Genomic DNA, 25951 nt, shown 5'->3' with positions numbered 1-25951 from the left:
GACCTATGCTACATGACTGACAGTTGAATGTGACCAATCGCAGTGCAGCGTGCAGCTTTCCTGTCAGCTTCCTGTTTCCTCTCAGTGGCTGGCAGTCAGGAAGCTGCGGTGTAAACACTGTACCAAAGATAGCCGTTCGCCAACATGGCGGGGATAAAAGGTATGGGCGGATTCTTTATATACTATGCAAAAAGGCTCACGAAATTCAGTCCTGTGTATAAAGTAACGAGGCCCAACTACTGGCCGTAAATGAAGCAACTGCTGCAATTCTGTGCACAAAACACTGGAAACAGTGTAACTATTGATTTAACCCCCTCATGACCATGCCCTTTTATTTTGTTTTTCCTCCTTTTTCCAAGAGCCATATTCTTTGTATTTTACTATCCACAGCGTGGTACGAAGAGTCGTTTTTTTTGGACGAGTCGTAGTTTTGAACGCCGTTGTTTATTTTACCGAATCGATTAATGAAAAAGTGGGGAACAAATGAGGGGAAAAAAAGAGAGAAAAACCCACAATTCCCCCAGTATTCTGGGGTTTTGTTGTCACGGCGTCCATTGACTTGTAGCGTTGAGTACGAGTTCAGCGATACCAAACTTTATAGTGTTTTATTAATTAAAACTTTATTGAAACTTTTTTTTGGTCGCCATTTATTTATTTTTTTAGATCCGTAACTCTCCCCCCCCAACAGTTTGAGGGCTTGTTATTTGCGCTCCGAGCTGTATATTTTTTATTGCTATCGTTCTGGGCTTCATACACCGTCGTGATCGCGTTTTTTTATGAAGGCGCATAGTGTGTTTTTATTTTTTTAATGGCGGGTCCCATAAACACCTGACGTTCCTCTTTTGCTTTCGTTTGTGTCACTCGTTACTTTTGCATGTGAATTTCATTTATCAACTTCCTAAAGCTGGGCGCATAGAATGTGTGAATTGACGCCTGAGCTCGGCCTCGTGTCACGTGCGTCATCTTGTTCATTTTGGCGCCATATTATACAACCGGCATTCAGTTTGGATGAAATAAGTAAGTGCCCCCACGTGCGCTCATTAGCCTCGGTCCAATCAGGTAACATATACATTTCTAATAAATTATTGCTTCATTAAACTTTATTTATAAAGTTTTTCTGGGAGACAGATCTACTCTGCATTACACCTGTAAGCGATAATTGTGGTTATTACACTTTTTCATATATGTATTTTTTTTTTATAGCACTTGTCGCCTTATCATTTAGTGGAGCCATTGGGTTGACCTTTCTCATGCTGGGATGTGCCTTAGAGACTTACAAGTAAGGATCCTGTAATATATTTGTGATTGACGTGTGAATTGTTAAAGGGGATTTACACTTTTAAACTTTAACTCCTTCCTGACATCAAACATCGGTTTCCTGTGTATGATCCTGAGCCTGCATCAAACCCAGCTGCCGCTGGATGTGTGACACAGCCAGCATCTATCTGCCTCCCGCAGCAGGGAGTGGAGCTCAACTCTGTCCATTGCTGTTAACTCCTTAAATGCTGCTGTCAAGCTCTGGGGGGAGGGTGGCACCTTTCCATTCACCCACACAACGTGGTCCATGGGGTGACATCAGGTTGATATGGCAGCTTGGGTCCTACTGAAGACCCCTGTACCTGCCATAACAATGCTTCTGTGAAGAACAGCCTCCTTGTGTTCTTGGGAGACCATGATTTTAAATTTTTTTTTTTTTTACTAAATTCCACAATATCATATATTGCAGTATCAAGTACATGCACACAGACAGTCATAGATTCAGGTTCCCTAAAAGTATGTGCACACGATCAGTAAACGCTGTGGGTTGGACGCTGCGTACTTGCACAGCGTTCAACCCGCAGTGTCCAGATGTTACACCTCATTGGATGGGATTTCAAGAAATCCGATGCCCACTGCTCACCCACAGAGACGGACATGCGGCGCGTCTCTCCAGACCGCAGCATGTTAATTTATCTTGCGGAGAAGCGAGCCCCCGCAAGATATATATCACCCGTGCAATGTAATGCATGCTGTGAATCTGCACAGTTCAGTGAACACATGCGGATTCAACTGCGTTCAATAGCCGGCAGCGCTTTGGACACAGCGGACATGTGCTGCTTCCATAGCGCTGCCAATTCCTAATCGTGTGCACATACCCTGATGGGACTTAAAAAATAAAATGAAAAAAAATTAAAAATTAAAATCACACTGCCATTTTCTCCTACGCCTCATTGGGGGACACAGACCGTGGGTGTTATGCTGCTGCCACTAGGAGGACACTAAGTGATACAAAGAAAGTTAGCTCCTCCCCTGCAGTATACACCCTCCTGCTGGCCCTCAGCTAACCAGTTCTTGCTTAGTGTCTGTAGGAGGCACTTGGGTCTGTTTTCAGACCCCAACTTTCTTATTTTAATTTTTATTTTTTTGTAAATTTTTATTTTTTATTCAACGGAGTGAAGGGGGCGACGGATCCTTTTTTATGGGACCCGCTCTCCCCCGAACCAGCAACAGGCGAGCACGGCGAGTATACCTCCTCGTCCCTCTCCTGCGACGCGGGAGCACGCCAAATTTTACTCGGGCAACGGGTTTCCATCTTTGGTCCCGATTTCCCTTCCCCCTGCAAGACGGCGAGCACATAGAGCCTGCTCTAATGTTCCTCTCCGGGGGCCCGACATACAAGGCCCACATCACATGGCGTTGCATACTTGCGGCAGAGCCCAAAGGGATTACAGAAGAGGATGAGGATGGAGCGCGCAGGGACAGGGGGACCTGCATTACCGGACTGTGAGTACATCAGGAGTTCCCCTCCTGCGCTCCGGATCGCTTTGCGGCCGCGCCACCTCACACTGCCGGGCAGGCCGGAAATTTAGTCCCCGGCTTTTCAGCCGGAGTAGGCCGCAGTGGCCTCTATGGGGTAGGCGCCGGCGGTACTTACGGCAGAGCCCCTAGGGACAGGCGCTGGCGGTCGGGAACTGCGGCGGTTAGCGTCGCTCCGTTGCGGCCGCCGCGCATCCCCAGGCAGGCTGGAAATTTAGTCCCCGGCTTTTCAGCTGGAGTAGGCCGCAGTGGGCAGATCCCTCCCACGGCCGTAACCCCGCCCCCTATATCGGCGCTTCTCGTCCGGGACGAGAGGCGCCCTGCAGATCTCGGGGGCCATGCTTCCTCGCGCTGCCTGCCTGGAAGATGCGGTCCTGGGGGTGCCACTGGCCGGTACGCCAGCGGCAATCATTCGGCGCGCGGCCCGCCGACGCGCTCCACCGGCCGGCTCCATAAATTTAGTCCCCGGCTTTTGCAGCCGGACTAGGCCGCAGTTGAAATCCCTTTCAGGAGCGGAGGTGCTTTCATGGTCCCGATGGGCTGAACTTCGTGGATGTACAGAACCCCCCCTCCATGGTCCGGGCAGCCTCCACCACTGTGAAAGCGGACAAGGAGGCGGACGGTTCCTCTCCACCTCCCTAACAAAGGGATGATGGATTGAGGTTTATCTCTCTACCCCTGCACCGTCCACGCTGCAATACCCGACATCCGCGGCGGCTCCATGCCGGGACGCGCACCGTTGGTAAGTGGATCCTGCCAGCAATGGGCTTAATAATAATAATAATAATAATAATAATAATAATAATAATAATAATAATAATAATTTTATTTATATAGCGCCAACATATTCCGCAGCGCTTTACAACTTATAGAGGGGACTTATACAGACAACAGACATTACAGCATAACAGAAATCACAGTTCAAAACAGATACCAGGAGGAATGAGGGCCCTGCTGCTCGCAAGCTTACAATCTATGAGGAAAAGGGGAGACACGAGAGGTGGATGGTAACAATTGCTTTAGTTATTTGGACCAGACATAGTGTAAGGCTCGGGTGTTCATGTAAAGCTGCATGAACCAGTTAACTGCCTAAGTATGTAACAGTACAGACACAGAGGCTATTAACTGCATAAAGTGTATGAGAACATGATGGAGGAACGTGATTATGTTGTTGTTTTTTATTAATAGGCCACACAGGGATAATTAGGTTAATGCGTTGAGGCTTCTGCAGCGGGATATTGACAGGCAGTCTCAGACTTCCCTGTGGCCACCTCCCTGAGGTAACGCTCCAGCCGGCTAACAAATTTAGCTCCCGGCTCCGGCCGATGTGTAGTCCGCACCTCCAGAAGCGCACTGTGTCGCCTCAAGGCGACTTAGCCTTTTTTTCCTGGCGCTTAGCGCCTGACGCGGAAGCGTTCAATTTTCTCGAGCAACGGGTGACCACCCCTAACTCTTACGCTGACGCCGGCTGCAGAAATTTACGCCCCGGCTGGGGCCTATCATGGAAGTTTCGAGGCTCCGCCCACGTCGTGCCTGTAGCTCCGCCCCCTAAATTGGCGCTTCTCGCTCGCTGCGAGATTTTACCTGAACCCGCATGACCAGTATTGACCAGTATTCCCTGGTCTTAAAGGCACGTGACCAGTATTCCCTGGTCTTAAAGGCACGTGACCAGTATTCCCTGGTCTTAAGGGTACGTGACCAGTATTCCCTGGTCTTAAGGGTACGTGACCAGTATCCCCTGGTCTTAAAGGCACGTGACCAGTATTCCCTGGTCTTAAAGGCGCGTGAACAGTATTCCCTGGTCTTAAGGGCGCGTGACCAGAATTCCCGGGTTTTAAAGGCACACGACCAGTATTCCCTGGTCTTAAAGGCACACGACCAGTATTCCCTGGTCTTAAAGGCACACGACCAGTATTCCCTGGTCTTAAAGGCACACGACCAGTTTTCCCTGGTCTTAACGGCACACGACCACTATTCCCTGGTCTTGAGGGCACCATGACCAATCCGAAACTGGTCATAAATGAGGAGCCCTCTGCCGCCGATCCCAGTTTATCCCAGTGTAACTAGTTCCCTCAGCCTAAACTCCCTCGTAGAGCTTTTGCCATCCAGTCCGGATATGCGATTCACTGGACAGAAGCCTCTACGCGGGACGCTATGCCTGGTCTGATTTTTAAGGGCGACAGGCACTTTAAAGGGCGCCGGTCTCCCCACACCATCAACAGATGGGCACTCGAAGGTCCAGGCCTAACGCCAGACAGCCTGTCCTGTCCACCCGGAGACCTGCACTCTGTGGATGTACAGAGGCATCCTTTTTTTTCGGGCGTCTGAGCACCCCCCTCTGCATCACCACTATTTAACAGAAGATGCAAGTAGGCGAATTTCCCTCTCCACTTCCTTGTTGAGAGGATGGTGGATCGAGGCTCCTAATTTTTAACTCTGCAATGACCTACTGGAAGCAGCGGCGCATTCTGCCACTTGGCAGATTAACCGGGTACAATCTCCTGTGGTTTACCTACCAGTATCCCTGCCCGATATGTCCTCAATTAAAGATGCCACGATCTGTCAAATAGCACATCTGGTTTGTTCCGTTTGGCAGCTACGGGTCCAGCCCTTTAACCTCCCTATCCGCCGCATGGATGCTAGAGCAACGGTCTCCTGCTTAGAGCCCTTAACTACTTTGATTCACACCAGTATCCCTTTCCTGAAGACAGTTCAGCTGGTCAATCATATTCTTGAGCGGGAGACTAACGAACAATCGTACGTTTCCGCAGCCCCGACCAACAGTGAAAGGGTTGTCCAGGACAGTCTAGATCTAAGGGATCTTGGTTACTAAAAGGTGGAACGATAAGTAGGACCGATTCCGGACCTCAAACTTCTAACAATCTTTTCACAAGGTTCTTCTTCTTCTTCGATTGGAGTCTCATCCGCTCAGCCATTACTTCAACAAAAAAGGTGCAGTTTCGGGCATCCATCGACATTCGGGATGCCTAACCTCTTCAAAAATTCATTTGCTTTTCCATTCGTGAATAGCATTTAAGTCACGACCTTGTTCTTCGGCCTTGCTACCGCATCCAGGGTGTTCGCAAGGGTCATGGTGGCTGTCATCTTGCACCTAGAGGCGTGGTCGTCCTATCCTGTTTGACCGACTGTTTACCCACCCTTGCAGGACTACGCTAAGTCGTCTATATCTCTTGCGATACCCTCTCACCTGGGCTGGTGGCTAGACTTAGACAACTCCTCATTTCCAGCCCAGCAGATATCCTTTTTGAGGATGATCCAGTATTCTTCCAGAAGGGTGGTAAATCTCCCTCCAGACAAGGTCATGGTTTTTCAACAGGGAGCTCGCGCTCTTGCTCACTCATCCCCTCATTTCTTTCGATTTGCTGGGAGGGTTCCAAAAAAAAAAAAAAACGGAGACGACAATGGAAACAGTTTCCTTTGCTCCGTTAGTTTTCAGCAAGTCAAGCAGCCTTTCAGACGATAGTCTCTGAGCTCCTTCTTCATCCGGAGTTTTTTTCTCCCGGTTCCATGGTTACTAGTAACTTCCAATGCCAGTCCTCTTCTCCCGATCATTGCTCTGGAGATCTCAAGGGTAGTCCTATAGTAGGTCCACTCCTTATGGCGGGTCAACCCATCCAATTGGACAACGCCACGGCTGTGTCATACGTCAATCATCTAGCGAGTACCCACGTTCAAGCACCATGGCCAAAGTACCTCACATGGGCCGAGATCTATCACTCGGTGATCTTGGCAGTTCATATCCCAGAAGTAGAACTCTGGGCTGCGAACATATATAGCCGTCAGGGTTTCACCTCAAGTGAGTGGGAACTTCATCGGAAGTATTCCATCAGACCCGCCTTCACTGGAGCTCTACAGTTGTAGCTCGGATGGCGTCCTGACTGATCACCGGCGTACTGGAGTTGGTTGTTCGGACTCCAGATCCAGGGGCCTTCGCACTGCATGCTCCGGTTATTCCGTGGTACCAGTTTCCACTTCCGAAAGCTTTTCAGAAGCAGAAAGGGCCCCAGTGATCCTCGGAAATCCGTACTGACCACGTCAGTTCGCTTGCGGAGCTGGTAGCTTTCTGTATTTCTGCAACAAAACTGCAAGTAGGGACCACCTCGCAGGATGTTTTTCACATGTAATTCTTCCCTATTGCATACCGTTAGATCATTGGGATCTATTCTATTAGGGAAGGTTGCCCCCTTTTCTCTCGGCTATATCCTCATCCTGACGAGTCTTCGGTGCTAACGGGTCTTTTCAGATTTTTTTCTCTTATTTCCTTCAAGGCAAGGTTGTCCTCAAGCCTTCCCTGTCCCTAGTTACCAAGGTGGTATTGTATTACTACTGTCATGAGGGCATAGTTCCTCCCTCATCTCTTTTGGCACCACTCCACAAAATGGAATGAGGTCCCCATATTCCGGACAGAGCAAGTGCCCTGAGTAGGTATGTCTTGAGGACGGCGTCCTTCCGAAGGTTGGACACTGTATCTTGGGTTTCCTACCGGTAAGAGGAAGGCTTCCTGACTTTTACAGGAAGGGTTTGGCCGTCTCCATCGGCCATTTAGCCTGGTGTATTCTTTCACCATCCAGTAGTCCTTCCGTGTTAGATGACAGCCTATCTTCCCGTCTATCGTGGGTTCCAGGCACCAGGCGTCAACAAGACACGCCTGCACGTTTGCGGATTCGTCCAGTCCGCATGCATTCTTGAAGCATTATAATTCCCAGACTTCCACAGATGTGACTCTGGGCAGGCGGACTCTGCAGGCCGCGGTGGCGCACTTGTAAGTAGCAGTTACACAGAGCCTGATCTGACGTTGTCCCCACCCAGGGACTGCTTTGGTACGTCCCACGGTCTGTGTCCCCCAATGAGGCGTAGGAGAAAAGGAGATTTTTGTTTACTTACCGTAAAATCTTTTTCTCCGAGCCAATCATTGGGGGACACAGCTCCCACCCTAGTATTGGCTTATGCTTGTTTTTACAATCCGATATGCTATACTCTCATATATAATATGACATGCTGTAAGCTAATATGTTGTTACTGATCTCCTACTGCTTTTTGCACCGAACTGGTTAGCTGAGGGCCAGCAGGAGGGTGTATACTGCAGGGGAGGAGCTAACTTTCTTTGTATCACTTAGTGTCCTCTTAGTGGCAAGCAGCATAACACCCACGGTCTGTGTCCCCCAATGATTGGCTCGGAGAAAAAGATTTTACGGTAAGTAAACAAAAATCTCCTTTTCCCCCTTTAAAAATAAAGAAATAAAACAAAAAATAAGCATGTGCAGTATTGCTGTGTCTGTAAAGTCCAGTCTATCAAAATGTAAAATTAACTCAATGGGTAAATGCCTTAATGAGAAAACAAATAGAAATGTCAGAATTGTGGATTTTTGGTTGCCACAGCTCTGGCAAAGATTGCAATAAAGAGATATCAGAATGTCGTATCTACCACAAAATGGTATCCATAAAAAAAAAAAAGGCAGATTGCCTTACGAAAAAACAGCTCAGCCAAAGGGGAAAAATAGAGGGCACCACCATAAATATGATAGGGATCTACCTGCCCGATAACTAAATTGAACTGATATAATAGAAGAAAAAAGAGGGTATGCAAGCAGAAGGATCACCAGGAATATAAAAAATATATATGGTATGTTTATTAACAACAAACAAAAACATTTAAAAACACAAAAAAAACCCATAAAATTCCATAACAGTATAACAGACCACAACAGTATAGTATTTGAGTGTAATCCATATGTCTGTAGGAAAATATGCAAAAAAAAAAAAAAAAAAGCCAATAAAAATACATCAATAGTGTTTGTAAGTGTTTTGGTTTGTCAATAAACATATATATATATTTTTTATACTTATGATGATCCTTGTGCTTGCGTACCCTCCTTTTTTTTTCTTTTAATTATCACAAAAAAACAGCTCTTACCAACCAAAAAATGAAAACATTACAAGCCTCTGAAAATAGGAGCACAATTTTTATATATTTTTTTTTAAATATTTCATAATTTTTTTTCCCCACCGCTTAAATGAAAAACATATACGGTAAGTTTGGTATCACCATAATTGCACTGACCTGGTGAATCATATTGCTAGATAATTTTTACTGCACAATGAACATCATAAAAGCAAAAAAACAATGGCGGTAAAGCGTTAATATATATTTTTTTACTTTTCAATTTCTCTTCATTTGGAAACCGCTTCTTCTCCTTGACGGTCTTATTTCACATGGCTGGAGGGATGACTTCCCATCGACAGAACGTGACCACAGCAGCCAATCCCTGTCGAGAGAGAGACTGACTGACTGACTCTTTTTTCCCTGGATATGAAAATCCTTCCGAGCATGCTCAGAGGGGAAAGACGTGATACGTCGCTGGATTCCTGTGTGTGACGGTCAGCGACGGATCCTGCATCCATAGGCTTCCATTATAGCCGACCACGGACAGCGCTGGACCGATGACAGATTTTCCGACGTGCAGAATCTCAAAAAACGACGGATTGTGACGGGAGCAGAAAGACGGAAGTGTGAAAGAGGCCTTAACGGACCGCTGAGCCCAGTGATTGGCAGCAGTGGTCACGTGCAGTTGATGTCATTTCACCGCTGCAATCATGTAAACATTTACCATCTATGTGTAGCTCTGGCGCAGGAGACGGTATCTAAGACTGATTTTTCTACGGTATTTCTAAAAATATTTAGCTTTTGGGCTGAGAAAGTTTAAAAGTAGAACACCATGTTAACCTTCCTGACTATCAGTTGCTTATGTCACAGCCCTTCTAGTGCCACCAGCTATTTTTGTCCCTAGTTTCCCCTGTTCTCCAGTAAATTACTTTCTGGTACCTAAATTCTTTCTTTTTATTTTTTTTTTCTTTTTTCAGGAACTATTGGCCCCTCTTTGTTTTAATATTTTACTTTATTAGCCCCATTCCACATTTTATTGCCACAAGAGTCAGTGATGACAGCGATGCAGCGAGCAGTGCCTGCCGAGAATTGGCGTACTTTTTCACCACTGGGATTGTTGTCTCCGCATTTGGCCTTCCCATTGTTCTTGCCAGGATACACGTGGTACGTAATGTATGATTCCCATGGAAGAGGTTAACCTCAAAGTAGTTTGGCAGTAAAAAATCTTGACCATTGAAAGTTGTGTTTTTGCAAGTCCCATTTATGTGAAAAGATAATGAGTTTGTGTGTACAGACAGTTTCTCATGTTTTCTTTCTGTATTATGTGGAACTGCAGCTGCTGAAATTACTCTTTAGACTTTTAGATCATATTTTGTATCTTTTTAAATGTACTGAATGTAAAAAAAAATATTAATGTCTTCAACTTTAAGCAATATTTTACAATTTAACCATATAAATAATCTACATGAGCTATCCTATATTATACTCCAGAGCTGCACTCACTATTCTGCTGGTGCAGTCACTGTGTACATACATTACATTACTGATCCTGAGTTACATCCTGTATTATACTCCAGAGCTGCACTCACTATTCTGCTGGTGCAGTCACTGTGTACATATATTACATTACTGATCCTGAGTTACATCCTGTATTATACTCCAGAGCTGCACTCACTATTCTGCTGGTGCAGTCACTGTGTACATACATTACTGATCCAGAGTTACATCCTGTATTATACCCCAGAGCTGCACTCACTATTCTGCTGGTGCAGTCACTGTGTACATACATTACATTACTGATCCTGAGTTACATCCTGTATTATACTCCAGAGCTGCACTCACTATTCTGCTGGTGTAGTCACTGTGTACATACATTACATTACTGATCCTGAGTTACATCCTGTATTATACTCCAGAGCTGCACTCACTATTCTGCTGGTGCAGTCACTGTGTACATACATTACATTACTGATCCTGAGTTACATCCTGTATAATACCCCAGAGCTGCACTCACTATTCTGCTGGTGCAGTCACTGTGTACATACATTACATTACTGATCCTGAGTTACATCCTGTATTATACCCCAGAGCTGCACTCACTATTCTGCTGCTGCAGTCACTGTGTACATACATTACATTACTGATCCTGAGTTACATCCTGTATTATACCCCAGAGCTGCACTCACTATTCTGCTGGTGCAGTCACTGTGTACATACGTTACATTACTGATCCTGAGTTACATCCTGTATTATACCCCAGAGCTGCACTCACTATTCTGCTGGTGCAGTCACTGTGTACATACATTACTGATCCTGAGTTACATCCTGTATTATACTCCAGAGCTGCACTCACTATTCTGCTGGTGCAGTCACTGTGTACATACATTACATTACTGATCCTGAGTTACATCCTGTATTATACTGCAGAGCAGCACTCACTATTCTACTGGTGCAGTCACTGTGTACATACGTTACATTACTGATCCTGAGTTACATCCTGTATTATACCCCAGAGCTGCACTCACTATTCTGCTGGTGCAGTCACTGTGTACATACATTACTGATCCTGAGTTACATCCTGTATTATACTCCAGAGCTGCACTCACTATTCTGCTGGGGCAGTCACTGTGTACATACATTACATTACTGATCCTGAGTTACATCCTGTATTATACTCCAGAGCTGCACTCACTATTCTGCTGGCGCAGTCACTGTGTACATACATTACATTACTGATCCTGAGTTACATCCTGTATTATACTCCAGAGCTGCACTCACTATTCTGCTGGTGCAGTCACTGTGTACATACATTACATTACTGATCCTGAGTTACATCCTGTATTATACTCCAGAGCTGCACTCACTATTCTGCTGGTGTAGTCACTGTGTACATACATTACATTACTGATCCTGAGTTACATCCTGTATTATACTCCAGAGCTGCACTCACTATTCTGCTGGTGTAGTCACTGTGTACATACATTACATTACTGATCCTGAGTTACATCCTGTATTATACTCCAGAGCTGCACTCACTATTCTGCTGGCGCAGTCACTGTGTACATACATTACATTACTGATCCTGAGTTACATCCTGTATTATACTCCAGAGCTGCACTCACTATTCTGCTGGTGCAGTCACTGTGTACATACATTACATTACTGATCCTGAGTTACATCCTGTATTATACTCCAGAGCTGCACTCACTATTCTGCTGGTGTAGTCACTGTGTACATACATTACATTACTGATCCTGAGTTACATCCTGTATTATACCCCAGAGCTGCACTCACTATTCTGCTGGTGCAGTCACTGTGTACATACATTACATTACTGATCCTGAGTTACATCCTGTATTATACTCCAGAGCTGCACTCACTATTCTGCTGGTGCAGTCACTGTGTACTTACACTACTGATCCTGTACTGATCCTGATTTACCTAGTGTATTATACTCCAGATCTGCACTCACTATTCTGCATAACTTTTTTGTTCAGTGTGGATAGCAGCTTGATCTGTTTTTCATAACAATAAATTCTATATGAAAGGGACGATGACGCTTGAGGGTCCCGTTATGTCATTTAGTAGCGGATCTATTACTGTTCATTGTGCCTCACAGACTTGTCTAAGTCCAGTGGATCTTCTTCGTGTTCTGTGCGACAATAAGACGTGAAACCAGTTATGTTTCAGTGAGGAAAGTCAATTTCAGTGTATCAGACATTCAGGGATCAAACGTTTGTGTGCAATCGCAGACTTATAAGCCACAGATGAGCGAATTGATTCAGAGGACCCAGGTCAGTAGTCATTGGCCACTGGGCGAGAGCACTGCAGACTGCCTCATACCTGCCACTATCCTCTTCTGACAAGTAGCCCTGATGCAGCATTGTGCGTGCGTCATGCTACAACAATGACATTGTACCAGGCCTACAAATCAGAAGAGCTCCAGGGAGGCTGGCAGGCAGGAGGCAGTCTGCAGGGTTCCTGGCTACTGACATGGCCAATGATCGGCTATGTGCTCACGTTCAGGTGATAAAAACGCTATAAAAACTCATTAAAAACGCATACATTATGCATCCTATCATTTAGAATGCATTCTGCATGTTTTGTGCACATGGTGCGTTTTTTTCCGCGAACAAAATGCATCGCGGTAAAAAAAAGCAGCATGTTCATTAATTTTGCGGATTTTCCGCAATTCTGTGCATTTGGAAATAACGCACAAAAAACGCGTCAAACGCATACGGTTTTCTGGCAGAAATGTCTGGTTTTTGTCAGGAAAATTTCTGTAAGAAATCCTGACGTATGCACATACCCATCCAGGGGGAATGTATTTTCTCATCTCTAGCAGGTCCCACTGGCTGCGCCCACGGTGCGATTTTCAGAAATGCCACCAGATGGTGCTCATACCCCTCATATAAACCTTTGGGAGGCTTGGCTGAAGCTTTTTCCAGGCTATTATCTCATCTGTTGAAACAATCCTTGAGGCAGTGAGATTTGGACTAAGTTTTCAGGTAGGAAAACAGATTTTATTAGAGCAGCGATCACTGAGGCAGTTGCTGAATAATTGCAACATGATTTTACGGAAGCTTTCATTGCACAGTTTGTGTGCGGAGAACTGAGAAAATATTTACCACCATTGGGTAATTAGAACCATATGTGCCCATGATTCTCCCCAGTTACAGCTCTTCTATGCTTTTTATGTTGCAGGAATGCCTGCAAACCTGTGCCCTTCTCTGCTCATAGGGACCCATTTACCATTGCGGCTCCTAAATCCTTGCTGTAGCAGTCTTAGTCTGTAGGGTTTTCTCATCCCATCCTATAAGGGGATAGTATATTGCTGGGATATGCCATTACTTTCTTATTGGCTGGGGTCTGACATCTGAAAACCCCACTTATTCTGAGGCTGAAAAGGTCACAGCACTGATTTATCATTGCGGCCCCTGTTTTCCCACCACACCACAGCACCCTCCTATGACTCTGTACACAAAAAAAAGTAATGGCACTTAAAAGAATGTTAGGAAAAAAGGAAAAATTGTCTGTGATATAAAGGACCTATTCAAAGAGGTGTATGAAACTTTGCCACTAGGTGGCGTCCAGGGACCATAAGAGAAATGGGAGATTTGTCTGCAAATATTTCAGTGGTTCCATGTGAAAATTTTCTTATTGCTTGTTGTGTGTTTTCTTTCAGATCTACTGGGGAGCATGCGGCCTGGTCCTTGGAGGGAATGCAGTGATTTTCCTAACGATTCTGGGATTTTTCATTGTCTTTGGAAGAGGCGATGACTTTAGCTGGGAGCAGTGGTGAACTGCAGCAGCCTCTCATCATATTGTATAGACAGCCGCACTCTTATCCTCTGTATATACAACACTAGTATATTGATCATGGCCGGTATATCTAATGATGAGGGAGCAGCGGGAGGCCGTACGTCCAGTTTCTCTTCTTAAATATGTTTAGTTTTGTAAACTTTACTATTGTGATAAAACTTTTTTTTTTTTCTGAAAGACGTACGTGTTTTACACGTGTATCCCGGTCTGACTTTTATAAATGTATATCACATTGAGACTTGGAATATTCAGCGTGTCATTTCTACTGCTTTTTATGTGTTGTTCTTTTTATTTTTTTGTTGAGACTGAAGCACTTTTCCATATTTGTAACAATTTATGCAGAAAGGTTAAAAAAAAAATAAAAATTGATGACACTTTTTTTTGTATAACCTTTGACTTAAAATGAAGAATAATCGGTCATTGTGATTTTAATATAACTTTATTAACTTATTATAACTTTTTACTGTTTCATTCATTTATTCGTTTATTAGTTTTTGTCTTCTGCTAGGTAGATTTTTTTTCTCTCTTTCTTTACATTAAAGGTGTTTATTTATTCGTTCATGCTTCATATGAGGGTTTATAGATCACCCTTTCCTACCAGATGACTTCTCTCGCAAGCTCGGGTGATCTATATACTACAAGGGCAGCCACTCATCTGAATAGTCATGGACTAATAATTTTCCCTGCAGCTGTCAGTAAAGTTTGTTTAGTGCATTCAACTAGTGATCAGCAAATCTGCTGAATTTTAACTTCCTAATTCACTTCCTAACATATATTTATAGCGGCTTGTGTATTATATGTAATACTTGGGCTGCAATAAAGATATGTAGATATATGCTCCAATATCTTCCTTAGAAAAGCGTTCAATAGTACAATAGTTACATTGCTGTCAGCCACCACTAGAGGGAGCTCACTGAATGGTATTTGTCATAGTGTTCAATACAGACATTGGGCTCCCTCTAGTGATGACTACAGGTAGTGTGGATTTTATTATAAGCGTTGTGTCTATGTAGCACATGAAAAGAAGAGAGACTCCTGAGACCATGTAAAAATATATTGGTTAATTTATCAGCACAGAAACTTTATTTTAGAAACTTCATGTTAAGGATGCAGCTCTACTTACTGCTGTTTTCCGTTTCATTCTGTTTCCTCATAAGCCGTAAATAAACCATCCGTTGTCCTGAATATTGCGTCCCTTATAACCGCACATTCCACGGCATCTGACCAATTTTACACATTTGCTTCATGGTATAATTCACATTCAAAGCCCTGACCACAGTTACTGGGACTGAAACCAGATCGCCTATCCATCCACTTGCCCAGTTGTATTGTGTAATTACACTGCCAAGAGTCTGAGTCTTTTTTTTTTTTTTTTTTTTTTTTTTCTCTCTCTCCTTCAGAATAGAAATGGTTAAATGCGTAATTCAGGTCTTCAAAATTGATGGCAAATATTTCACACAGGTCATCTGCATTAGATTTGTCGGCATCCAACTTTCTTCTCTTTATCTGCTGTATGGATGGTTTCTTTGTTGCACAGTGCAGTGTTTTTGGTAGCTGTGGTGTCTGGTGTTACAGCTCACTACTAGTGATGAGCAAGTATACTCGTTGCTTGGGTTTTCCTGAGCACGCTCGGGTGATCTCCGAGTATTTGTTAGTGTTCGGAGATTAAGTTTTCATCGAGGCAGCTGAATGATTTACAGCTATTAGCCAGCTTGATTACATGTGGGGATTCCCTAGCAACCAGGCAACCCCCACATGTACTCAGCCTGGCTAATAGCTGTAAATCATTAAGCTGTGGCGATGAAAACTAAATCTCCGAACATTAACAAATACTCGGAAACCAACCGAGCGTGATCGGGAAAACCCGAGCAACGAGTATATTCGCTCATCACTACGCACTACTAGTCAGGGGTGGACACACCGCATGTGCAGCCTTTGCGGCTTCATTGGGGCCCGGAGGCGGAGGGGGACCCCTGGCCAGATTGCCCTCATGTGCAATAGGCAGGGATTGATCCCTGCAGCTCCGATGCCTACAAAATGGCAGCGGAGCTGCACAGATCCGTCCTGCTTCCTGCCTGCACTTTTTCCCGTCTAATACAGCAGCACAGATGGATGATGTCAGCATTCAGCGCGCAGCTGTGCCAGAGAGAAAGCTTCCGGCGATGAAGATGCTGCGGCTGCCGGAGAATGTGCGGAGAGGTGAGTGGTGCTGTGTGTGCGTGTGGCTGAGGGGAACGTGCAGAGAGGTGATGTGTTTGTGTGTAGGGCAATGATGGGGGTGATGGAGAGGAGGCAATGATGGTGGTGGGGGAGGAAGCAATGATGGAGGTGGTGGAAAGGATTGATGGGGTGGTGGGGGGAAGCAATTATGGAGGTGGTGGGGGAGAAGGCAATGATGGGGGTGGTGAAAAGGGCAATGATGGAGTTGGTGGAAAGGGCAATGATGGGGGAGAAGGCAGTGATGGAGGTGGTGGAAAGGGCAATGGTGGGGGAGGAGGCATGATGGGGTGGTTTAAAGAACAATGATGGTGCAAAGGGCAATGGGGGAGAAAGCAATGAGAGATGGAAAGGGCAATGGTGGAGGAAGCAATTGGGGAGGAGGTAATGGTGGTGGTGGAAAGGACAGTGATGGAAGGAAGCAATGATGGAGGTGGTGGAAATGACTATGTTGGGGGAGGAAGCAATGATAAAGGTGTTGGAAAGAGCAATGATGGGGGTGGTGGAAAGGGCAATGGTGGAGCGAAGGCAATGATGGAGGTGGTTGAAAGGGCAATGATGGGGGAGGAGGCATGATGGTGGTGGTCCAAACGGCAATGATAGAGGTGGTGGGGGAGAAGGCGATGGTTGTGGAAAGGACAATGAAGGGGGTTGTGGGGGAGAAGGCAATGATGGAGGTGATGGAGAAAGCAATGATAGAGGTAGTGGACAGGATAGTGATGGAGGTGGTTGAGATCAATGATGGAGGTGGGGGAGAGGACAATGATGGGATGCGGGAAGGAGGACAATGAGGGGGATTGGGATGGGAAAAAGGGGGACTTATAATGGGCTTAAGAACAGGGGGAGGTGGAGGAAGATGTTAGATATGGATGTAAAATTAATTGAGTGGTGGAGGAGGGTGCCAAGCCCCTGATGGCGTTTTCCCCCATCTCACAATTCATTGTGATGCTATCGGGGACTTAAAATTTATTGGAAAGTGGGAGTGGAGGCGATAAGGTGTATAGGACCCTTTATAATGAACTGAAAGGTGGGAGAAGACGCTGTCATTGACTTGTAATGAATTGGGAGGTGGTGGAGGAGGCTCAGTACCTGATGGCGTCTTCTCCGACTTCCAAATTCATTATCCGTGATGAGAGAATATACTCGTTACTCGAGATTTCCCTAGCACGCTCAAGTGACCTCCGAGCATTTTTAAGTGCTCAGAGATTTAGTTTTTAGCACCGCAGCTGGATGATTTACATCTGTTAGCCAGCATAAGTACATGTGGGGGTTGCCTGGTTGCTAGGGAACCCCCACATGTACTTATGCTGGCTAACAGATGTAAATCATTCAGCTGAGGTGAGGAAAACAAAATCTCCGAGCACTAAAAAAATACTCGGAGGACACCAGAGCATGCTCGAGAAATCTCGAGTAACGAGTATATTCGCTCATCACTAATTATGATGCTATCAAGTACTTATAATGAATGATGGGGACACAGGACAGGGACTAAGGCTATGTGCACACGCTCAGGATTTGCAGGAGAAAATTCTGCTGCATATCCTAATGTGTTGGCAGGGAGAATGTTGTGTAAAATACATTTTTTTTTTTCCACATTTTTGCTTTTCTTACGTATAGTACGCTGCAAGAATTGACATTATGCAGATTTTAATCTGCTGCAAATCTGCAAGGAAAAAATAAGCAGCGTGTGCATGAGACTTCAGGGACGTCGTTCACTTCGCTTGTACTGTAAAACCAACCTTGTGTATATTCCATGTGCACATAGCCGTACAGGTAATTGGGGAGAGTCAGAGACTGAATAATTTATGTTATTGGGAGTCAGAGATTATAATCACTTTATATTTTAATGGTGCATGGCTAACAGTATATTAATGGTGGGGTACATATCTGTATTCAGGGGGGAGACACATGTATGTATACAATGTATGTGACCTTGTTATTTTCAGGGTTGCAAAGATCATTGTGATAAGACGAGTTGTTGCTGGGAGATGTCGACATGAAGGTCTGACCAGATGGAGAAGAAACAGGAGGAAGCTGCTCTAATCAGACGAGATGTCAGCGGTAAATGCCTGGATGTAGATATTATTCTGTATCTGCTCTGTGTGACGTGGAGTGATATTGTTATCTGTAAAATCCCTTATTCTACATTCTCACATTTGTGTGAAATGTCCGTGTGCTTCCAGGTTTTTTTATCGGATGGCACACGGGCTTGTAGAGTTTTATAGGCTTATTCACACATACATGAAAATCACGGATCTGAGAATGAGATCCGTGAGGGTCAGATAATGTCCTCTTCTGATCCAATTTTGAGGATCAGAATAGGACATGCTCAAAGCTTCTGTAAAAGCGGGCAGCACACCAACACTGCACACAGATACAGGGATGTAGCTTTATGTATAGCACAGTCCCTTAGTACCGTATGTAGTATATTCACTTATTATGTATAACACAGTACCTTAGCGTACAGTTTGCTCACTTATGTATAACACTATCCTTAGTTACAGTTTCCTCTTATGTATCACTCCATCCCTTATTGCGTACCATGCTCTCTAGTTATATATGGTGCCATCCCTTATTATATAGCTTCCTCTGCTATGTACAGTACTGTCTCTTACATACTTTATTTTTGTTATTCACAGCGCCCTCTCTTATAGCATAGTCCCCCCTCTGGTCGTCTGGTCACCGCCTCCTCCATCAGCAGTCATTTTACAACCCCTGGCAAAAATTATGGAATCACCGGCCTTGGAGGATCTTCATTCAGTTGTTTAATTTTGTAAAAAAAAAAAGCAGATTGGACATGGCAGAAAACTAAAGATATTTCAAATGGCAACTTTCTGGCTTTAAGAAACACTAAAAGAAAACAAGAACAAAAAATGTGGTCAGTAATGGTTACTTTTTTTAACCAAGCATAGGAGAAAAATTATGGAATCATTAAATTCTGAGAAAAAAATTATGGAATCACACTGTAAATTTTCATACCCAAAAATAACACCTGCATCAAATTAGATCTGCTTGTTAGTCTGCATATAAAAAGGAGTGATCACACCTTGGAGAGCTGTTGCACCAAGTGGGCTGACATGAATCATGGCTCCAACAAGAGAAATGTCAATTGAAACAAAGGAGAGGATTATCAAACTCTTAAAAGAGGGTAAATCATCACGCAATGTTGCAAGAGATGTTGGTTGTTCACAGTCAGCTGTGTCTAAAATCTGGACCAAATACAAACAACATGGGAAGGTTGTTAAAGGCAAACATACTGGTAGACCAAGGAAGACATCAAAGCATCAAGACCGGAAACTTAAATCAATATGTCTCCAAAACAGGAAATGCACAACAAAACAAATGAGGAACGAATGGGAGGAAACTGAAGTCAACGTCTGTGACTGAACTGTAAGAAACCGCCTAAAGGACATGGGATTTACATGCAGAAAAGCTACACGAAAGCCATCATTAACACCTAAACAGAAAAAAGCAAGGTTACAATGGGCTAAGGAAAAGCAATCGTGGACTGTGGATGACTGGATGAAAGTCATATTCAGTGATGAATCGCGAATCTGCATTGGGCAAGGTGATGATGCTGGAACTTTTGTTAGGTGCCGTTCCAATGAGATTTATAAAGATGACTGCCTGAAGAGAACATGCAAATTTCCACAGTCATTGATGATATGGGGCTGCATGTCAGGTAAAGGCATTGGGGAGATGGCTGTCATTACATCTGCAATAAATGCACAAGTTTATGTTGATATTTTGGACACTTTTCTTATCCCATCAATTGAAAGGATGTTTGGGGATGATAATAATAATAATTTTTATTTATATAGTGCCAACATATTCCGCAGCGCTTTACAACTTATAGAGGGGACTTGTACAGACAATAGACATTACAGCATAACAGAAATCACAGTTCAAAATAGATACCAGGAGGAATGAGGGCCCTGCTCGCAAGCTTACAAACTATGAGGAAAAGGGGAGACACGAGAGGTGGATGGTAACAATTGCATGATGAAATCATTTTTCAAGATGATAATGCATCCTGCCACAGAGCAAAAACTGTGAAAACATTCCTTGAAAAAAGACACATAAGGTCTTTGGTGGAAGTTGAAGAAAATGGTCCATGACAAGGCTCCAACCTGCAAAGCTGATCTGGCAACAGCAATCAGAGGAAGTTGGAGCCAGATTCATGAAGAGTCCTGTGTGACACTCATTAAGTCCATGTCTTAGAGACTGCAAGCTGTTATAAAAGCCAGAGGTGGTGCAACAAAATACTAGTGATGTGTTGGAGGGTTTTTTGTTGGTTTTTCATGATTCCATAATTTTTTCCTCAGAATTGAGTAACTCCATAATTTTTCCCCTATGCTTGGTTAAAAAAATTAACCATTACGGACTACCACATTGTTTGTTCTTGATTTCTTTTAGTGTTTCTTAAAGCCAGAAAGTTGCCATTTGAAATGACTTTAGTTTTGTGCCATGTCTGTGATCTGATTTTTTCTACAAAATTAAATAACTGAATGAACATCCTCCAAGGCCGGTGATTCCATAATTTTTGCCAGGGGTTGTAAAATGACTGCTGATGGAGGAGCTGGTGACCAGACGACCAGTCCAACAGCCTCCTCCATTAGAAAAGAATCTTTCCCGTGCTCCATCAGCCATCATTGCATTATACATCTAACAAGACAGGACGGTATGTAATAAAGACAGGGTTCTATATAATCCAATACGTAAGGAATGGTGCTGTACATAACATGATGGGGCACTGTGTAATAAGGGGCGGCAACATACATATATATATATATATATATATATATATATATATATATATATATATATATATATACTTTGCCACCATAAAGAGGGGGGGGGCAGACACATTTCTTGCACAGGGGCCTCAAGCTGTCAGTGTCCACCCATGCTACTAGTGATGAGTGAACATGCTGGGATAAGGTGTTATCTGAGCATGCTCAGGTGCTAACCGAGTGTCTTCAGCGTGCTCGAAAAATATGTTCAAGTCCCCGCAGCTGCATGTCTCATGGCTGTTCGACAGCCGCAACACTTGCAGGGATTGCCTGTTTGGTAGGAAATCCCTGCATGTGTTGCAACTGGAACAGCGGCGAGAAATGCAGCCGCAGGGACTCACATATTGTTCGAGTACACTGGAGACACTTGGTTAGCACCTGAGCATGCTCAGATAACACCTTATCCCAGGGCTTGGCACTCACATTAGGTTATTTTTTCTTTTTGTTTCTTTATACAACAAAACTGGACTCTTTTCAGCAGACGAAAGCTTTGGATGGGCTGAAACACTTTCAGCTTTGTTGAATAAAGAAACCAAGAAAATAAAAACCTATGAGAGGGCCTGGACCTTCTTGAATTTAAAACCATAAGGAGGAAAACACCAAACAGGGGTCAAGAAGTAGTAGGACAAGAAAAAGAAAAATTAAAGCTAAAATACCTTTTATTAGTGAGGGTAAAATGTAACACTGCAAATAAGAACAAGGTGCCCACACGGACGACAAGTTAACACAGAAATATATAAAGAATGTAGATAAATTAATATTAAGAACTAAAGGATTAATATTAAAAATTAATCTGTGTTAATATACAATACCCCAGTATTATCTACCAAAGAATGATATACATATTGCACATAATGAATGACAAAAAAGACACATAAGGACCAATATATACTGTCAGTGTGACAAGGAAGAAATAAATAAAATTATGGTGAAAAAATATATATAAAAGTGTATATGTGCACGTACACAACAAAGTAAATAATAATAAATGATTTTGTGTCATGCAATACAGTGCAAGTAATGAGGAGACTACAGAGAAAATCAACAGTGATATATCAGCGAAAGCTGACCACCTGACGAAGGAAAGGTTCTGAAACGCGCGTCGGGGTGTGCCACACACGGTGTCTCCGTGCTCCCAGGTAATCCATTGCCCTTCTGCCTATGTATTGGCTTAATTCCCTGCTTGTGACCATTTGATGCTGCATCTCCGTTTTATAATTAGCCTTCATCTTTTCCTTATTTACTATCCTATATTCATGTGATTTACATCATCTCTTGCTCAATCATTTTATTGCACATACTGTGGCTAATATCACATAAAATTATTTATTGTTATTTACTATGTTAACACTGATCAATTTTTAATATTGATTCTTTAGTTATTAATATGAATGAATCTACATTCTTTATATATCTCTGTGTTAACTTGTCGTCCGTGTGGGCACCTTGTTCTTATTTGCAGTGTAACATTTTACCCTCACTAATAAAGGTATTTTAGTCTTAATTTTTCTTTTTCTTGTCCTACGACTTCTTGACCCCTGTTCGGTGTTTTCCTCCTTTTGGTTTTGCACTATTTCTGAGTGGTCTGCCATTCTTTCTGATACAGCAGATATATATCACTTTCTGACTATACCTTCATCAATTGTGATATACATCTATTGCTGTGTCCAATACGCGCTCTTTTACCTTCTTGACTTTGCAACATCTATTTTTCCACAAGCATCACTACAACTAGTGGGCTTGCAATCAATTTTTGAGTAATACTAGGGGTAGCCACCACTAACAGGATGGTGATGTGCTTGATATTCAATTAATGAGTCCAATGATCAGCAGGAGTACTAGAAATCTTACAAACTACAAACTTTACTATTGTTTTTTTTTTTGTTTTTTTTCTATTTCAGTGGTTTTAAAAAATATTGTGAAAGAAAGGGCTTGATTTTTGGGGGACAAGCTGATGTTTCTATTAATACCCTTTATGGGGTACATCCAAAGTCATTTTCACTTCTTATTGTGTTTTTTAAGGGCGTTGCGGCGACCAAAAAATGATAGTTCTAACGTTATGACGTATGTAATATTACATTTCTGTATATCTTTTTTTATTATTATTATTTATTGTGTTTACTTTGTGGGTTTAATAATCAGTTTTGCTAGATTATAAGCGCTGCAATACCACTTTTTTATTGTTGTTGTTGTTGTTTTGTTTATTTATTATGGAAAAGGAATGTGAAGTTATTTTTTGTTTTATTTTTTTAGTCACCTTAGTGCAAGCAATCAAACAATTAGATGTTGAAGTTCCCCTATCTCAATACTGTGGACCTTAGAAAGTGCAGACATCTCTATTTACATGGGTAACAGTGGAGGACCAAAGATCAGACCCCCAGCGGTCATATCACCACCTATCCTGTGATTAGATAGTAAATGCCTGTAGGGTTCTCTTATCGCGGCAATCGTAATCTATTTTGGATCAAATGGACATTACAAGGGACGGTCTGGATCTGCAGTGATCAGCTAATGCTAAGACATGTCCAGTGAAAAAAAAAATGGGGATTTCGAGATGAGACTACCTTTTGAACTCTGCAGATGTGCCCCTTAGAACTCCAGGGAAGCTTGGTCCTGACATGTGCTCTCAGTGAGAGATTACAGGCCAGTGGATTAAGTGTAGTTTACCTTTAAATCAGAGATTTTCTGTATGAATCGCGCTGTTTGAGATCCCTCCCAGGGTGGTGAGAGTGTCATAAATACTGTACTGTCGTCTCTGTAGACAGATGATGTAAGAAGACTGTCTGCTGAAAAATATTGATTATGTTCCAGGGAAAATACATTTTATTTCTTAGAAATAGAAAAAAAATACCTCCACAGGAGCCTAAATATGACGACAGCGCCTCTCATATCTGCATAAATCCTTAGACTGCTGTAAATGTGTATCAGATGGAGAGTAACCAGAAATGTGAGTGTCTCGCAGATTTTGGGTATTTTTCCTCCCGTCTGCTGGTGTTTGTATGATTGTTCCTTTGACCGATCCATGGAACCAATCAGATATTTACTTCACTGCTCCTCCTTATGCAACATTGCAGCTGCATCTCCCTCCTCTCCCTTCCCTGAATTTTCCCCGTCTCATATTTACTGATTTTACATGTGACAGAGGTGTTTTTGAACATTGGGGGAACCATTAGCTGCTCGGAGGTGAGGAATGGGTCTCTTTGCCCTTTCACATAAAATCTATAGAAAAGCATGACTTTGCTGACCTTGTCCTTAACAACAAGTCCAAACTGCACATATCAATCTAATATTTCCAGAAACTGTCTTGATTCTCATAATTTGTAACATGCCATCTTTTTTAAGTGGGCGGTTCCTCTTCACTGGCATTTTGTCAGCACTATAGGTGCTGGAGCAACCTTTCCATATGACATCCATATGATTTTAGATACTAGTAATGCAACTCGTTATCAATCTGCAAACATGTCTGACCTTACAATGTTAAGGCGACAGGAACATTCAAAATAGCATCTTGTCCTTTTTGGATTTTCTATCTAGAACATGTCAGTTTTGTATACTTGTTTTAGTATCCAGAGACCATAATGACTGATTTCTGTCAGCCTGGATTTGATCCATTTGCATTTTCCATTGCAACTGTAATGATGTAAATTTTGGACAAAATATTACATCACTGTTTTGTATGGAAAGACTATAAATTACTGACTCATCCGTTTCATGTCTGAATTAGCCGCTCTAATGAAAAATGTCAAATCATAGTTAATTTATTGGCAAGTCTCGTACTCCAGTCACCTGCAGAGCTGCAAGCAAAATTCCTTTTAAACCTTGTCAGAAACCTGTGTCACAATCCATGTTTGGATTTGTGGCAGCTCTGGTTTCACTCTGTTTTAAATATAGCTTTTTCATTTCAGGACCAGTGGGGGTTAATATCAGTTTCGTCCCTCCCCCCATCATCTAAAGTGTATGGGGGTCCTCCCGAATCTCCCCAAAAGCATAATGTTGGAGAATAGTCAGGAAGACCCATACACATGAGATGGTTGGCCCATGACGCCAATATCGGTAAGTCCATAAATCTTAGACAACTTATTTAAATATACAAAATTAATTAAATGGAAAACATTGTTTTTTTTTTACATATTTGACTTTAGTGCATATCAAATAACCCGTATTATAAAGTTTAAATATATTTATACAGCGCAGAGCAAAACTAAAACAGAGATTAAAAGGCATTACATGTAATTCCAGTAATTTTTTTTTTTAATAAATATTACGTAGGAATGTTAGTGAGTCGTTCTCTTTTTCCAGGTCTCTTCCACTAGTAGAAGACATCACAATGCCTGTAGGGTTGTCATCCAGCACAGTGTATCCTCCTACATTATTATGTATCTATGTTTCACAGTCGATTTCTCGCTCTTGTTTCTCGATTCTCTGCTCTCCTTTCATGAACCTGGATGAACAATATGGATTCCGCCAAGACTGGATACCTAATTACCTGGAAAAGAAAGCGAGGATTGAATATAAACATACATAACATAGGCCATTATCTTATCTTAGGAGCCTTCCTGGAACGTCTATAACTTGAAGGAAAACTTTCTGTAAAGCGTCGTAGTTCTTGTAAAGTTAATGAGTGGACCCTTCCCGCAGATTAGTTGACCCTGGGAATGCCTTGTAAGAGATGAAAACCATTTTCTGATCTCGTAAAGGCCTTACAGCATGAAGGAACTATGTGGATGGAGGCATATGAGAAGAGATAAAACATAAATCTCATGCTGCTAGTATAGTATTGATTAGTGCTGCCTGAAAGCTATAGAACATCTTACAGTTCTCACTGCAGGATGTATAGTCCAGATAGAGGTCGATGCGCTACATAAATCCACCGTGACTCCAGTCCAGGGGGTTCTTCTATTATAGTATTTGTGAGAAC

General features: G+C 43.0%; 2 protein-coding genes across 2 annotated transcripts in view; both read left to right on the top strand.

Moving 5' to 3' along the window:
- The first annotated feature begins 6 nt into the window (after positions 1-6).
- On the top strand, positions 7-14401 carry LEPROT (leptin receptor overlapping transcript). The gene is made up of 4 exons (XM_077276596.1): positions 7-160; positions 1204-1279; positions 9679-9865; positions 13887-14401. Exons 1-4 carry the CDS (start codon positions 145-147, stop codon positions 14001-14003), a joined length of 396 nt encoding a protein of 131 aa, XP_077132711.1. The 5' UTR covers positions 7-144; the 3' UTR covers positions 14004-14401.
- A 10635-nt stretch (positions 14402-25036) lies between these two features.
- LEPR (leptin receptor) overlaps positions 25037-25951 on the top strand; it is a 115833-nt gene continuing 114918 nt past the window's right edge. Inside the window, exon 1 of the mRNA XM_077278208.1 lies at positions 25037-25086. The gene's annotated coding sequence lies outside the window, so the exon portion shown is untranslated. The remainder of the gene's footprint in view (positions 25087-25951) is intronic.

The sequence above is a fragment of the Ranitomeya variabilis genome, chromosome 8, assembly GCF_051348905.1.
Source record: "Ranitomeya variabilis isolate aRanVar5 chromosome 8, aRanVar5.hap1, whole genome shotgun sequence".
NCBI classification, from domain to species: Eukaryota; Metazoa; Chordata; class Amphibia; order Anura; family Dendrobatidae; genus Ranitomeya; species Ranitomeya variabilis.
This window is presented reverse-complemented; position numbering and strand designations above follow the sequence as displayed.